Below are 16,245 nucleotides of genomic sequence, written 5' to 3'. Positions count from 1 at the left end.
CTGCGGCCCCTGCACAATCTATGAAGATTGCGCATAATCCATGCTGCCAAATCGCTACGTTCTAAAAAGCAACATGTCACTTCTTTCGTGCGCTTTGGATGCAGGTCCCGCTCTGTCTACAGTGGGGGCTGCATGCAGAGCGCATGAAAATCGGCTTTTTCACGCAGTGTTTCTGCAGCGATTTGAAACGCACATGTGCTGTTCAAATCGCTGCAGAAATTTCTGCAGGGACACAACGCAACGTGGACATATAGTCCAAGTTTGTGCAAAGATCTGTTTCTCAGTGTTGTGCTTTACACTAATCCAAAATATAAAGACATTGTTAGCATTCTATGCCCAATAACTCAGGACAATGTTAAACTGCTTGTCTGAGCTATATTTGGAAAAAATCTATATATATTTGAGAATAAAGTTTGATTCATCCAAAATAAGATTCGTTTTATTCACAGCAAGAATTTTTCACATTACATACCTGATCTGTGACGTTGATATCCACATATTCACAAAAGGCATATCCTTTAGAAAGGCCTGTAGCACTGTCCTTTACCAAATTAAAAGCTTTTAAAGGACCAAAAGAAGTTAGCAGCTCCTTAACCTAATAAGAAAAAGACACATACAATTTACATGCTGCCTAATTCTTAAGAAAATTAACTTGTTTAAGGTTTTATTATATACATGGTCTAATAAAAGTTTAAACAAATTATAACGAAAGTTGCCAATTGCAAATTACTCATGGAGTTCAATATTAGACTTGAGGTATGTTTACATATTGCTTCCTTTGATACATTGCAGCATGACCCCACCCCCCACCCCCCCCAAAAAAAAAAAACATTTAGAAATCTACAGCAAAAATCAAACTGGAAAACTGCAGTAAACAGTCTGAAAACTTACCTGTTGCAGGTTTTTAAAAGCGAACCATAGGTTAAACAAAAAATGCGGATTAGATTTTTAGAAATAACAAATTTTGCTGTTATTGTAAAACCCTGCATTTTTCACAGGAAAAATAAAAGCATCAAGAGATAGCTATGTGTGATCAAGTCCTTATGTACAAGTTTTCTGCTTTTATCTATAAGGCTGTGTGTCCACGGAAGAATGTAGCTGCGGATTTTTCTGCATCAAAATCCGCAGCTTTCCCGCAAAATCCGCACCTTTTCAAAGGTGCGGATTTGCCACGGATTTTGGTGTGGATTTTTTTTTAATTTTTTTTTTCCCAATTTTAAAGCCAAAATCCGGATGAAAATCCGCAACAATAATTGACATGTTGCAGATTTTTCCGGATCAAAATCCGCACAAAATCCGCTGCGGAAAAATCCGCAGCGTGGGCACAGCATTTGTAAAATGCCATAGAAATGGCTGGGAAGTGCATGAGCTGCAGATTTTCGGGAAATCCGCGGCTTTTCCGCGAGAAATCCGCGGCAAAATCCGCACATTTTCCGCAGCGTGGACACATAGCCTAAAGCATATGGGCATCAGCAGCATGCATTAGCAAATAACTTTCATTTACAAGTATCTAGTGTAGATTGCTCAGAGTGCATCGCTTAGGGCTGGTTCAAACTAAGCGACAGCGACAACGAGGTCGCTGCTACGTCACCATTTTCTGTGACGTAACAGCGACCTTGTAAGTCGCTGTTATGATCGCTGCTTAGCTGTCAAACACAGCAGCCGAAGCAGCGATCATAACCGCGAGAGCAGGGAGCCGCGCACACTGCTTAGCGCTGGCTCCTTGCTCTCCTAGCTACAGTACACATCGGGTTAATTAACCCGATGTGTACTGCAGCTACATGTGCAGAGAGCAGGGAGCCGCGCACACTGCTTAGCGCTGGCTCCCTGCTCTCCTAGCTACAGTACACATCGGGTTAATTAACCCGATGTGTACTGCAGCTACATGTGCAGAGAGACGGAGCCGGCAGCACAGGCAGCGCGAGAGCTACGGAGGCTGGTAACTAAGGTAAATATCGGGTAACCACCTTGGTTACCCGATGCTTACCCTGGTTACAGCTTACCCCAGATGCCAGATGCCGGCTCCTGCTCCCTGCTCGCTTCATTTCGGCGCTCTCTCGCTGTCACACACAGCGATGTGTGCTTCACAGCGGGAGAGCGCCTTTGAAGAAAACGAACCAGGGCTGTGTGTAACGAGCAGCGATCTCACAGCAGGGGCCAGATCGCTGCTCAGTGTCACACAGCGAGATCGCTAATGAGGTCACTGTTGCATCACCAAAACCGTGCTGTAGCAGCGATTTCGGTAGCGATCTCACTATGTGTGAAGCACCCCTTACTTTGGTCTGCTTGTGTAAACAGGCATTCAGTTGACTGCCGTTGGTCTGAGTAAACAGACTACCGTAATCTTGTGATAAAGGAATGACCTAATTCTCAGCTCTAACCTTTAAAGGAGTTGTCCGACAAACGCAAAAAGTTTTGGTAAGCTAATCTGTGCTGTATTGTCATATAAAACACCCCTACATTGTTATTTTTTGTTTTCTAACTTTTGTTACTCTTGAATTCACCCTTTATTCTCTGCAGCTCCTTGTTTACATTCAGCACAAGGAAACTGACCACTTCCTGTGCAAAACCTCCCAGTCACAGCTGGCACCGGCCGACCTCAGTGTCCAGTCCCGCCCTAGTGTCCAGCCCCTCCCCCTGCCCGCCCCCTGCACACACATTCCCTGTCAGTATTCAGCCTCAGCACTCACCTGTTATCACTACAGCATTGCAAATAACAGCCCCACATCGGGCTCTGCACCGCCCACACACGGCTCTGCACCGCCCACACACGGCTCTGCACCGCCCACACACGGCTCTGCACCGCCCACACACGGCTCTGCACCGCCCACACACGGCTCTGCACCGCCCACACACGGCTCTGCACCGCCCACACACGGCTCTGCACCGCCCACACACGGCTCTGCACCGCCCACACACGGCTCTGCACCGCCCACACACGGCTCTGCACCGCCCACACACGGCTCTGCACCGCCCACACACGGCTCTGCACCGCCCACACACGGCTCTGCACCGCCCACACACGGCTCTGCACCGCCCACACACGGCTCTGCACCGCCCACACACGGCTCTGCACCGCCCACACACGGCTCTGCACCGCACACACACGGCTCTGCACCGCCCACATATGGCTCTGCACCGCAAGTAACCTCAGGTGACTTCAGTGACCTCACCTGAGGTGAAGTTACTCAGTTCATTGAAGTACCCTGATGACAGGTTACCTGTGGTCACAGGTGGAGGACCGCAAGAACCTCCAGCTGTGGCAGTGGCTAACCCGAGTAATGTCACCGCTGATCGCATGGCTCACTCAGTCTGCTCGAAGCTCACCGTGGGCAGTCATGTACCATGATTGCGCGCTGTGGCTTTAGATATAGCAGAGATAGAATGGCCATGGGACCCAATGTGGATTACACTGGACCTAAAGGGGTGTTTTTGAGGTTAATTAAGTGGTGAAAGAGGATGCTGTTTTCTATTTTATTTCAAATAAACGATTTTTTGGATGTTTGTACTTCTTTACTTTCACTTACAGATTAGTAATTGTGAAGTGCAGGCGTGTGGATCTATAAGTGTGCAAAAAATAAATTAGGCACAAATTCTATATCATGCACTTGTTCATTCATCATCTCTACTCTCCATCTGATCATTGTGTCTGCTCTATTCACAGGTATGTGTGACAAGTACCCATCTTTCCAATGAGCTGCCTTTGTTTGTGTATCCTGCTTTCTCTGCATTTGGTATGTGTCTAACTGACCACTCCATGCAGCCCCCCCTTCTTACTTTTCTTTATGACCCCCCCTGTTATCTCTGCCTATGCTATCCTACAGATGGGCTCAGCTTTGAGTTAAGTAATCAGGATGAGTACCAGCCCCTTCCTTCTGTGATCCACCAGAATGCTTTCTAACTATATGTGGCTCACATTGTCAGCTTAGACATTGTCGGCATATCTATATATATAATTGCCTTATTCTGTCTGTCTGTCATGCTTCAAAATTGTGTCCTTACGGTGACATTGTGTCCTTACGGTGACACAAAGCTGATTGGCCGCTGGGCTCGCCATGGCCCCGCCCCCCGACACCGATTGGCCGCTCGCCCAGGCTGCGCCCCCACACGGATTGGCCAGCCGCTTGCCCAGGCTCCGCCCCCCCCAAAGATTGGCCTCTCGCCCCGGCACCCTGCAGGCATTGGCAACTCGGCCACGCCCCGCCCCCTCACGCAATGGACGTTAGCTCTGCCCCCCCCCCGCGCATTCCCCGAACTGACACGTCACGGCTCCCAGGTGAGTACTGTACAACCCCCCCCCCCCAACGGGAGCCCACATCAGCGTACGCCGCCAACCCAGCCGACACTTACCCTCGCATTGCTGGCCTTGCCGCCGTATGCTGGTGTGGGCTCCCGTGCGAGTGGGGGACGTGATGCGCTGGTAACCATCCTAGCATAGTTACCAGCACATCAAGGTCCTGCAGCGGCGGAAGATCCACACGCACACACACAACAGCGCACACACACACACACACACACACACACACACATACACACACACATACACGTATACACACACACACATACACACACACACACACACACACACACACACACACATACACACCAGATCACACTCCCTCTCACAAACACCTCACACACACACATCGCATCCACACACTCACAGCATCCGGCGATATCGCTTGCTTCTCGGCCTCGATACTGTGCTGTTGTGACCTCCCAGGACATGCCGGAGGATCACATGGCCAGAAGCATGTGGTATCTCCGGATGTTGTGAGTATGAGCGCGTATGTGCAATATAGTCAATGTGTCGGTGTATAGTCAGTGTGTGTGAGTGTATGCGGTCGGGTGTGTGTCAGTGTGTGTGAGTGTATGCGGTCGGGTGTGTGTCAGTGTGTGTGAGTGTATGCGGTCGGGTGTGTGTCAGTGTGTGTGAGTGTATGCGGTCGGGTGTGTGTCAGTGTGTGTGAGTGTATGCGGTCGGGTGTGTGTCAGTGTGTGTGAGTGTATGCGGTCGGGTGTGTGTCAGTGTGTGTGAGTGTATGCGGTCGGGTGTGTGTCAGTGTGTGTGAGTGTATGCGGTCGGGTGTGTGTCAGTGTGTGTGAGTGTATGCGGTCGGGTGTGTGTCAGTGTGTGTGAGTGTATGCGGTCGGGTGTGTGTCAGTGTGTGTGAGTGTATGCGGTCGGGTGTGTGTCTGTGTGTGTGAGTGTATGCGGTCGGGTGTGTGTCTGTGTGTGTGAGTGTATGCGGTCGGGTGTGTGTCAGTGTGTGTGAGTGTATGCGGTCGGGTGTGTGTCAGTGTGTGTGAGTGTATGCGGTCGGGTGTGTGTCAGTGTGTGTGAGTGTATGCGGTCGGGTGTGTGTCAGTGTGTGTGAGTGTATGCGGTCGGGTGTGTGTCAGTGTGTGTGAGTGTATGCGGTCGGGTGTGTGTCAGTGTGTGTGAGTGTATGCGGTCGGATCTGTGTCAGTGTGTGTGAGTGTATGCGGTCGGATCTGTGTCAGTGTGTGTGAGTGTATGCGGTCGGATCTGTGTCAGTGTGTGTGAGTGTATGCGGTCGGATCTGTGTCAGTGTGTGTGAGTGTATGCGGTCGGATCTGTGAGTGTCGGCAGAGGAGCATGGCGTGCTGGGGGAGGCTGATGCTGGGGACGGGGAGGCTGATGCTGGGGACGGGGAGGCTGATGCTGGGGACGGGGAGGCTGATGCTGGGGACGGGGAGGCTGATGCTGGGGACGGGGAGGCTGATGCTGGGGACGGGGAGGCTGATGCTGGGGACGGGGAGGCTGATGCTGGGGACGGGGAGGCTGATGCTGGGGACAGAGTGGCTGATGCTGGGGACAGAGTGGCTGATGCTGGGGACAGAGTGGCTGATGCTGGGGACAGAGTGGCTGATGCTGGGGACAGAGTGGCTGATGCTGGGGACAGAGTGGCTGATGCTGGGGACAGAGTGGCTGATGCTGGGGACAGAGTGGCTGATGCTGGGGACAGAGTGGCTGATGCTGGGGACAGAGTGGCTGATGCTGGGGACAGAGTGGCTGATGCTGGGGACAGAGTGGCTGATGCTGGGGACAGAGTGGCTGATGCTGGGGACAGAGTGGCTGATGCTGGGGACAGAGTGGCTGATGCTGGGGACAGAGTGGCTGATGCTGGGGACAGAGAGGCTGATGCTGGGGACAGAGAGGCTGATGCTGGGGACAGAGAGGCTGATGCTGGGGACAGAGAGGCTGATGCTGGGGACAGAGAGGCTGATGCTGGGGACAGAGAGGCTGATGCTGGGGACAGAGAGGCTGATGCTGGGGACAGAGAGGCTGATGCTGGGGACAGAGAGGCTGATGCTGGGGACAGAGAGGCTGATGCTGGGGACAGAGAGGCTGATGCTGGGGACAGAGAGGCTGATGCTGGGGACAGAGAGGCTGATGCTGGGGACAGAGAGGCTGATGCTGGGGACAGAGAGGCTGATGCTGGGGACAGAGAGGCTGATGCTGGGGACAGAGTGGCTGATGCTGGGGACAGAGTGGCTGATGCTGGGGACAGAGTGGCTGATGCTGGGGACAGAGTGGCTGATGCTGGGGACAGAGTGGCTGATGCTGGGGACAGAGTGGCTGATGCTGGCGCAGCATGGCGGATGGAGCACGTTTGGGAGTGCGCAGCATGGCGGATGGAGCACGTTTGGGAGTGCGCAGCATGGCGGATGGAGCACGTTTGGGAGTGCGCAGCATGGCGGATGGAGCACGTTTGGGAGTGCGCAGCATGGCGGATGGAGCACGTTTGGGAGTGCGCAGCATGGCGGATGGAGCACGTTTGGGAGTGCGCAGCATGGCGGATGGAGCACGTTTGGGAGTGCGCAGCATGGCGGATGGAGCACGTTTGGGAGTGCGCAGCATGGCGGATGGAGCACGTTTGGGAGTGCGCAGCATGGCGGATGGAGCACGTTTGGGAGTGCGCAGCATGGCGGATGGAGCACGTTTGGGAGTGCGCAGCATGGCGGATGGAGCACGTTTGGGAGTGCGCAGCATGGCGGATGGAGCACGTTTGGGAGTGCGCAGCATGGCGGATGGAGCACGTTTGGGAGTGCGCAGCATGGCGGATGGAGCACGTTTGGGAGTGCGCAGCATGGCGGATGGAGCACGTTTAGGAGTGCGCAGCATGGCGGATGGAGCACGTTTGGGAGTGCGCAGCATGGGAGATGGAGCACGATGGGGAGTGCGCAGCATGGCGGATGGAGCACGTTTGGGAGTGCGCTGCATGGCGGATGGAGCACGATGGGGAGTGCGCTGCATGGCGGATGGAGCACGATGGGGAGTGCGGAGTATGGCGGATGGAGCACGTTTGGGAGTGCGCAGCATGGCGGATGGAGCACGTTTGGAAATGCGCAGCATGGCGGATGGAGCACGATGGGGAGTGCGCAGCATGGCGGATGGAGCACGATGGGGAGTGCGCAGCATGGCGGATGGAGCACGATGGGGAGTGCGCAGCATGGCGGATGGAGCACGATGGGGAGTGCGCAGCATGGGGGATGGAGCACGATGGGGAGTGCGCTGCATGGCGGATGGAGCACGTTTACGAGTGCGCAGGATGGGAGATGGAGCACGATGGGGGGTGCGCAGCATAGGGGATGGAGCACGATGGTGAGTGCGTTGCATGGGGGATGGAGCACGATGGGAAGTGCACACCTCCCCCAACACACACGCACGCGCACTGCACAACACACCACACACACACACACTGGGAACCACAAACAACTGCCCTACACAGACACCCACACACAGACAACGCTGCACACACAAATATACGCACATACCGCACAACACACATTGCACAAAACATACCTCCCCCCAAAACACACCACACACACAAACCGCGCAACACACACACAACGCTACAGACACACAGCGCTCCACAAACAACGCAACACACAAACACCGCTCTCACCCCCGCCACACCCAGACAACACCCAGAACATGTACAGCGCCCTACACAAACACTTCGTAACTACACACAACAACAATATATATATATATATATATATATATATATATATATATATATATATATATATATATATATACACACATACACATATACACATATACACATATACACATATAAATAAATAACAAGAATCATATATGAACTACACAATACGTAAATTCTAGAATACCCGATGCGTAGAATCGGGCCACCTTCTAGTGGATCTATAAGTGTGCAGAAAATGAATTAGGCCTGAATTGGGCCAGAAGGGACAGAGAGGTAACTGAATGCATAGTCACAGTAAACAATGTTTGTGTTTCTCTTCCTTTTCACCCCAAAAATACTTCACTTTCTACTTACCCCTCTGATCCCTAAACCCTGTAATGAACTGGTCATCTCTCACTCCATCCTCCCCACCCACCTCACCTTCTCCTCAGATCTGTTCCTCCACATAACACCTGGTGTCTCCAGACAAACACGCCATCTTATGGCCTCTCCAGCTCCCACTTACTAACACTCTCTCTGCTTTTCCTCACTGCTGGGGATAGCTCTCCAAATCCTGGTCCTCACCACCACATCCCCATTGTCACATCTAACTGCCATCCACAATCTAATACAAAATTTCCACAACCCTTCTAACCTCATACTCATTCACCCGGCCATCGCTCCCCCAGTCCCACGAACAAGAGCTCTATGGACCGCTTGCTCTGTCTGCAATAAACTTTCCTACATCCATGATCTTTTCATCACTAATAAACCCTTTCCTTGGCATCACTGAAGCCTGGCTCACCCCTTCTGAAAGGGTCTACTGCTGCACTGTACTTTAAGGCGGTCTCCATCTCTCTCACACACCCCACCCCAGTAACAAACATGGTGGAGGAGTTGGTTTGCTCCTGTCCGACCAATGCTCCTTTACACCAATTCCACTGCCACCCTTTGTTATTTTCCCCTCTTTTGGAGGTGCACTCTGTCCGCATCTACTCCCCCTCCAACCGGATATCATTTACTGCCCTCCAGGGCCAGCCACCGCCTTTTTAGACCAATTCACCAGCTGGCTACTACATTTCCTTTCCATAGACTTCCCAACCATCATCATGGGTGACTAACATCCGCATTGACACTTCCCACTCATCTGTCTCAACTTCTAACACTTACTTCCTCCTTCAGCCTCACCCATTGGTCCTCTGCCGCTACTAACAAAGATGGCCACACACACACACACACACACACACACACACACACACACTGGACCTCATCTTCACTCGCCTCTGTTCCCTATCTAACATCTCTAACTTTCCTATCCCCTGTCTTACCACAACCTACTCACATTCTTTTCCCTCTCTTCAAGTATGCAAACCCCCCTCCACAAACTTTCACACCCTCGCAGAAATATCAAACACCTTGATTTACACTCAATTTCTCAGTCCCTTCTTGCAGACATTGCTTCTCTACACAATGCAGATGCTGCTGCCACTTTATACAACACCATCTCTGCAGCTCTCGAATCAGCTGCCCCCACTCACACACCAAAATCCACACAATCAACAGGCAACCCAGGCACACGAGTCAAACTAAAGAATTGAGACAGGCTTCAAGAATCGCTGAGCACAGATGGAAGAGGTCTCATTCCGCCAAGCCCTTTATCACATACAAACAGGCCTTCACCACTTTCAAGTCTGCACTCACTGCTGCAAAACAAATCTACTCATCTCTTAACTCCAAACAGCTGTTCAACACTTTCAATTTTCTCCTTCCCCTAGCACCACCTCCCTCTCCTATCAGCTGAAGACTTTGCCTCTTTCTTCAAGCAGAAAACTGACATCAGAGCAAGCATTGGCCTACAATCACCACAGCCCCTCCTCACAACTGCTCAGCCTACTTCCTCCAAATCCAGTTTCTCCACCATGACAGAAGATCATCTTTCCACTCTACTTTCAAGATCACATCTCACAACCAGCGCACTTGATCCACTCCCATCCCACCTCATCCCCAATCTCACCACAGTCTTTATCCCAACCCTAACCCATCTCTTTAACCCATCACTAACAACTGGTGTATTCCTCATCCTCAAAAAGCCCTCCCTTTACCCTTCCTGTGTGTCAAACTATCGCCCCATATTAACTTCTCCCCTTTGCCTCAAAACTACTGGAACAGCATTGTCCATCTTGAACTGTCCTTAGACCTCTCCTCCTGCTCCCTGTCTACAATCTGGCTTCCGACCGCATCATTCCACTGAAACTGCGCTAACTAAAGTCACTAATGACCTACTAACCGCCAAAGCCAAGAAACACTACTCGGTCCTCCTCCTCCTGGACCTGTCCTCTGCCTTTGACACAGTAGACCATTTCCTTCTACTACGAATTCGCTCATCTCTGGGCATCACATACTTGGCCCTATCCTGGATAGCCTTATACTTAACCGACCAAACTTTCAGCGTCTCTCACTCTCACACCACTTCCTCATCTCGCCCCCATCTGTCAGGGTCCCCCAAGGTTCAGTTCTAGGACCACTGCTGTTCTCAATCTACGCCTTCGGCCTGGGAGGGCTCAGAGTCCCATGGCTTTAAATATCACCTCTATGCTGATACGCAGATTAACCTCTCTGGACCTGACCACCTCCCTACTAACCAGAATCCTACAATGTGTCTGCTATTCCAACCTTTTTCTCTGCTCAAATCCCAAAACTGACCATGGACAAAAACAGAATTCATGATCTTTCCTCCTCCTCAGAACCCCCCCACCTGACACAGCCATCAATGTCAATGACTGCTCACTTTTCCCAGTCCCACGTGCTCGCTGTGTGGGAGTAATCCTAGACTCTGCTCTCTCTCTCTCAAGCCCTCTCCACCTCCTGCCACCTCAAACTCAAAAACATTTCCTGGATCTGTACACTCCTTTCCCAAGAAGCTGCAAAAACCCTAGTGCACGCCCTTATCTCCCACCTGGATTATTGCAACCGCCTGCTCTTTGGCCTCCCTTCTAAGGGCAGTTTCACACTTGCGTTGGTTTGACGGAAACGGAATATGCAGTACAGTTAATTTATTTACAGTTGAAGCGTGACATCATGCGGGTTGTGTTTCATGCAGTACCCGCATGTGTCCACATGATGTTGCGCTTCCACTGTAAATAAATGAACTGTACTGTATGTGTGACGGAACCAGTTTCCGTCAAAACAACGCAAGTGTGAAACGGCCCTAACAGTCACGCAACCCTACAATCTATTCTAAACTATGCTGTCCGACTAATCCACCTGTCCCCCCGCTACTCCCCGACCTCTCCTCTCTGCCAATCCCTTCACTGGCTTCCCATTGCCCAACAACTCCAGTTCAAAACCCTAACCATGACCTACAAAGCCATCCACAACCTGTCTCCTCCCTACATCTATGACCTAGTCTCCCAGTACTTGCCTGCACGTAATCTTCAATCCTCACAAGATATCCTTCCCTACTCCCCTCTCATCTCTTCCCACCTTGGCACCTACGATGTCTCACGTGCCTCCCCAATACTCTGGAATGCTTTGCCACAACATAGACTCTCGCCTACCTTGACTAGCTTAAAAAGGGACCTGAAGACCCACCTCTTCCAACAAGCCTACAACCTGCCGTAACCCTCAGTCTGAGAAAGCGCCGCACGGCCAGCTCTACCCACACATACTGTATCCTCACCCATCCCTTGTAGACTGAGCCCACGCGGGCAGGGACCTCCATCCTCCTGTAGCTGTCTGTGCCTTGTATTGATTATGATTATTGTACTTGTCAATATTATGTATACCCCTTTCACCTGAATACCAGCCCCCAGCTGTCACACTATCTAGTCTGGGTATCAAAATGGGGGGGGGGGGGGGGGAGAAACCATCGCATAATATTTATATATATATATATATATATATATATATATACACACACATATATACACACACACATACATATACACACACACAGTTAGGTCCAGAAATATTTGGACAGTGACAATTTTCGCGAGTTGGGCTCTGCATGCAACCACATTGGATTTGAAATGAAACCTCTACAACAGAATTCAAGTGCAGATTGTAACGTTTAATTTGAAGGTTTGAACAAAAATATCTGATAGAAATTGTAGGAATTGTACACATTTCTTTACAAACACTCCACATTTTAGGAGGTCAAAAGTAATTTGACAAATAAACCAAACCCAAACAAAATATTTTTATTTTCAATATTTTGTTGCGAATCCTTTAGAGGCAATCACTGCCTCAAGTCTGGAACCCATGGACATCACCAGTGCTGGGTTTCCTCCTTCTTAATGCTTTGCCAGGCTTTTACAGCCGCAGCCTTCAGGTCTTGCTTGTTTGTGGGTCTTTCCGTCTTAAGTCTGGATTTGAGCAAGTGAAATGCATGCTCAATTGGGTTAAGATCTGGTGATTGACTTGGCAATTGCAGAATGTTCCACTTTTTTGCACTCATGAACTCCTGGGTAGCTTTGGCTGTATGCTTGGGGTCATTGTCCATCTGTACTATGAAGCGCCGGCCGATCAACTTTGCGGCATTTGGCTGAATCTGGGCTGAAAGTATATCCCGGTACACTTCAGAATTCATCCAGCTACTCTTGTCTGCTGTTATGTCATCAATAAACACAAGTGACCCAGTGCCATTGAAAGCCATGCATGCCCATGCCATCACGTTGCCTCCACCATGTTTTACAGAGGATGTGGTGTGCCTTGGATCATGTGCCGTTCCCTTTCTTCTCCAAACTTTTTTCTTCCCATCGTTCTGGTACAGGTTGATCTTTGTCTCATCTGTCCATAGAATACTTTTCCAGAACTGAGCTAGCTTCATGAGGTGTTTTTCAGCAAATTTAACTCTGGCCTGTCTATTTTTGGAATTGATGAATGGTTTGCATCTAGATGTGAACCCTTTGTATTTACTTTCATGGAGTCTTCTCTTTACTGTTGACTTAGAGACAGATACACCTACTTCACTGAGAGTGTTCTGGACTTCAGCTGATGTTGTGAACGGGCTCTTCTTCACCAAAGAAAGTATGCGGCGATCATCCACCACTGTTGTCATCCGTGGACGCCCAGGCCTTTTTGAGTTCCCAAGCTCACCAGTCAATTCCTTTTTTCTCAGAATGTACCCGACTGTTGATTTTGCTACTCCAAGCATGTCTGCTATCTCTCTGATGGATTTTTTCTTTTTTTTCAGCCTCAGGATGTTTTGCTTCACCTCAATTGAGAGTTCCTTAGACCGCATGTTGTCTGGTCACAGCAACAGCTTCCAAATGCAAAACCACACACCTGTAATCAACCCCAGACCTTTTAACTACTTCATTGATTACAGGTTAATGAGGGAGACGCCTTCAGAGTTAATTGCAGCCCTTAGAGTCCCTTGTCCAATTACTTTTGGTCCCTTGAAAAAGAGGAGGCTATGCATTGCAGAGCTATGATTCCTAAACCCTTTCTCTGATTTGGATGTGAAAACTCTCATATTGCAACATGTTTTTGTAAACAGCTAAAATAACAAAACTTGTGTCACTGTCCAAATATTTCTGGACCTATATATATATATATATATATATATATATATATATATATATATATATATATATTGAAGAAAAAAGCCGCATGCAGCTCCTTATTTTAATGCACAACCTAAAAGCGCACAGCTGGGTGCTGCAGCCTGTAGCCGTGGGCTTCATCTGTGCTGGGTATCAATATGGGAGGACCCTATGCCAATTTTTATTTTACTGTACACTCCCTGAGACGTTTTGTCGCTTATCCCGGTTATGTAATAAAAGCTTGTAACCTGACTTTAAATTCATCCATTGGTTTTATACATAACTTTTGAAAGCTGAAACCCTCCCAAATTTGGTTTAGGTTATGAAAAAGTTGCTGCAAAGCTGAAATATTGATCATTTAATGAACACAAAGGTCAAGACAAAGGTTGTCGCCCACAGAAAGTAATGTGAAATTCAAACAAATAACTAACTTCTAATACAAAGATATGTTGCATAACATTGGTGAATGAAGTTGTGGTGCTATTAGAGCCATATTTAATATTTTGTGTGACTTCCAGGAGCTTGAAGGACTGCATCCATGCAGTTCAACAATGATTCATACAATTTATTGATGAAGTCATCAGGAATAGCAAAGAATGCAGTCTTACATGCCTCCCAGAGTTCATCTAGATTCTTTGGTTTTGTCTTCCAAGCTTCCTCTTTCATCCTATCCCAAACATGCTCAATGATGTTAGTGTCTGGTGACTGGGCTGGCCAGTTCTTGAGCACCTTGATCTTCTTTGCCAGGAGGAACTTTGTTGTAAAGATTGATGTATGAGATGGGGTCACATTCTGCAGCAGGATGCTCCTCCTTTTATGATTGGGAACGTAAGAGGTAGCTAATACTTCTTGATATTTTAGGCTATTGATATTGCCTTCCACCTTGCAAATGTTTTGCACACCCCCATACTGAATGTAACACCAGACCATGATCTTTCCACCACCAAAACTTAACTGTTTTCTGGGTGTATTTTGGATTCATACGGGCTATAGTAGGTCCCATGCAGTATTTGCAGCAGCTGTGGTGTAATGCAACTGAAGATTCATCAGAGAAATCCACCTTTGACACTTTTCCAGCGTCCATCTGTTTATCAGGCTGTGGGACTTTGCAAATGCCACACGGTTTTTTAATTGCCTTTTGTTTAGTGCTGGCTTCTGGGCACTGATTCGACCATGGAGGTAATTTCCAGACAGAATTCAACAAACTGTTCTACTTTTCACAGGGACTTGAGGTGACCAGGCCTGTTTGAGCTCTGCTGCAGTGGAAGAGGGGCTGGCTTTGGATTTTCTAACCAACAAACGTTCCTCCTGAGGCGTTGTCTTGCGGGGTCTGCCGGACCTTGGCTTGTCAAAAACATCTCCAGTCTCTTCCAATCGTGACAATGTAAACTAGGATTGGGTGTATTATATGACAAGTCGACAAAACATTTGTCTTGCCAAAATCTGACCTGTGCGTTCATTAAATGATCAATATTTCAGCTTTGCAGCAAATTTATTTTCATAACCTAAACCAAATTTGGGCGGGTTTCAGCTTTCAAGAATAATTTATAAAACCAATGGATGAATTTAAAGTCAGGTTATAAGCTTTTATTTACATAACATGGATAAGCGACAACTTCTGTCAGGGAGTGTATGATATAAACTCGCCCACCAGCGTCTGTTGTGATTGGAAGCTTCAGACATGCTGCCACAGGGTGGGAGCGCATCTGACTGCAACCAATCACAGACGCCGATGGGCGGAGGAAGCAGTCCATATGGACTGAAGGTAATGAGCAGCCCCAAACGTGAATGAGAGGCCGCAGGAGTGTACGGCTGCGCCGATGCACCGGCAAGTATGAAGTACTTGCTCCCACCCTTTTATGCTAGATACTTGTCCCCATAGACTTATATGGGCACCGCATCCAGCCAGATACCAGGGATTAATCCCCGCCAACTTCGGGTATCTACGAGTCCTTCCATCACTAGTGAAAAACACAGGGACAAAACGCCAAAATAGTTGACATGCTACATTCTATACTTTGATACAACATTCTGAACTGCCAGCTTCTTTAGCAATGACCTTTTGTGGTTAAACCTCCTTGTGAAGTGTGTCAATGACTTCCTTCTGAACATCTGTCAAGTCAGAAGTCTCCCAATGATTGTATAGCCTACTAAACTAAGGGACCATTTTAAAAGCTTCGAAAGACTTTGCAGGTGTTTTGTGGTAATTATTCAAATTATTAACTAATGACTTTTGGGTTTTCATTGGCTGTAAGCCACAATCATCAACATTAACAGAAACACTTGAAATAGATCAGGGATTCTAATAACTATATAGTATGTGTTTCCCTTTTAGTATTGAATTACTGAAATAAATTAACTTTGATATTTTCATTTGAGATACACCTGTAAACCTGGTGACAGATTCCCTTTAAGTCATTCTGAGAGTTCCTGTAAAACTTGTGTTTTTTTGTTATGTAAGAAAATGCTATTAACCTGTAGTTATTCGGTTAAAGGGAATCTGTCAGCACGTTTTTGCTATATAATTTGAGGACAGCATGCTGTAAAGGTTAAAAAAACAAAAGCTACTGTGCATCTCTTAAAATCAGTCTATGAGCTATTGTTTACTTAAAGTAAATTCTTAGGGCTAGCTGCCTCCTGCAGAGCTTTTGGGGGTGTAAAATAAATAATATAGTTAATAAACATTGTCATTATACTTACCGCTCCCGCAACGCGACCTGCAGACTGTCTCCTGTCCGCTT

The 16,245-nt window shown here is 48.5% G+C and overlaps 1 protein-coding gene across 1 annotated transcript in view; it reads right to left on the bottom strand.

The window, feature by feature from the left end:
* The window catches only part of U2AF2 (U2 small nuclear RNA auxiliary factor 2), a 212,022-nt gene that overhangs the window by 74,868 nt on the left and 120,909 nt on the right, over positions 1-16,245 (bottom strand). Inside the window, exon 8 of the mRNA XM_075327678.1 lies at positions 473-595. Within this exon, the coding sequence (XP_075183793.1) occupies positions 473-595 (123 nt within the window). The remainder of the gene's footprint in view (positions 1-472; positions 596-16,245) is intronic.

Source organism: Anomaloglossus baeobatrachus, chromosome 11 (genome assembly GCF_048569485.1).
Source record: "Anomaloglossus baeobatrachus isolate aAnoBae1 chromosome 11, aAnoBae1.hap1, whole genome shotgun sequence".
In the NCBI taxonomy this organism is placed as follows: Eukaryota; Metazoa; Chordata; class Amphibia; order Anura; family Aromobatidae; genus Anomaloglossus; species Anomaloglossus baeobatrachus.
This window is presented reverse-complemented; position numbering and strand designations above follow the sequence as displayed.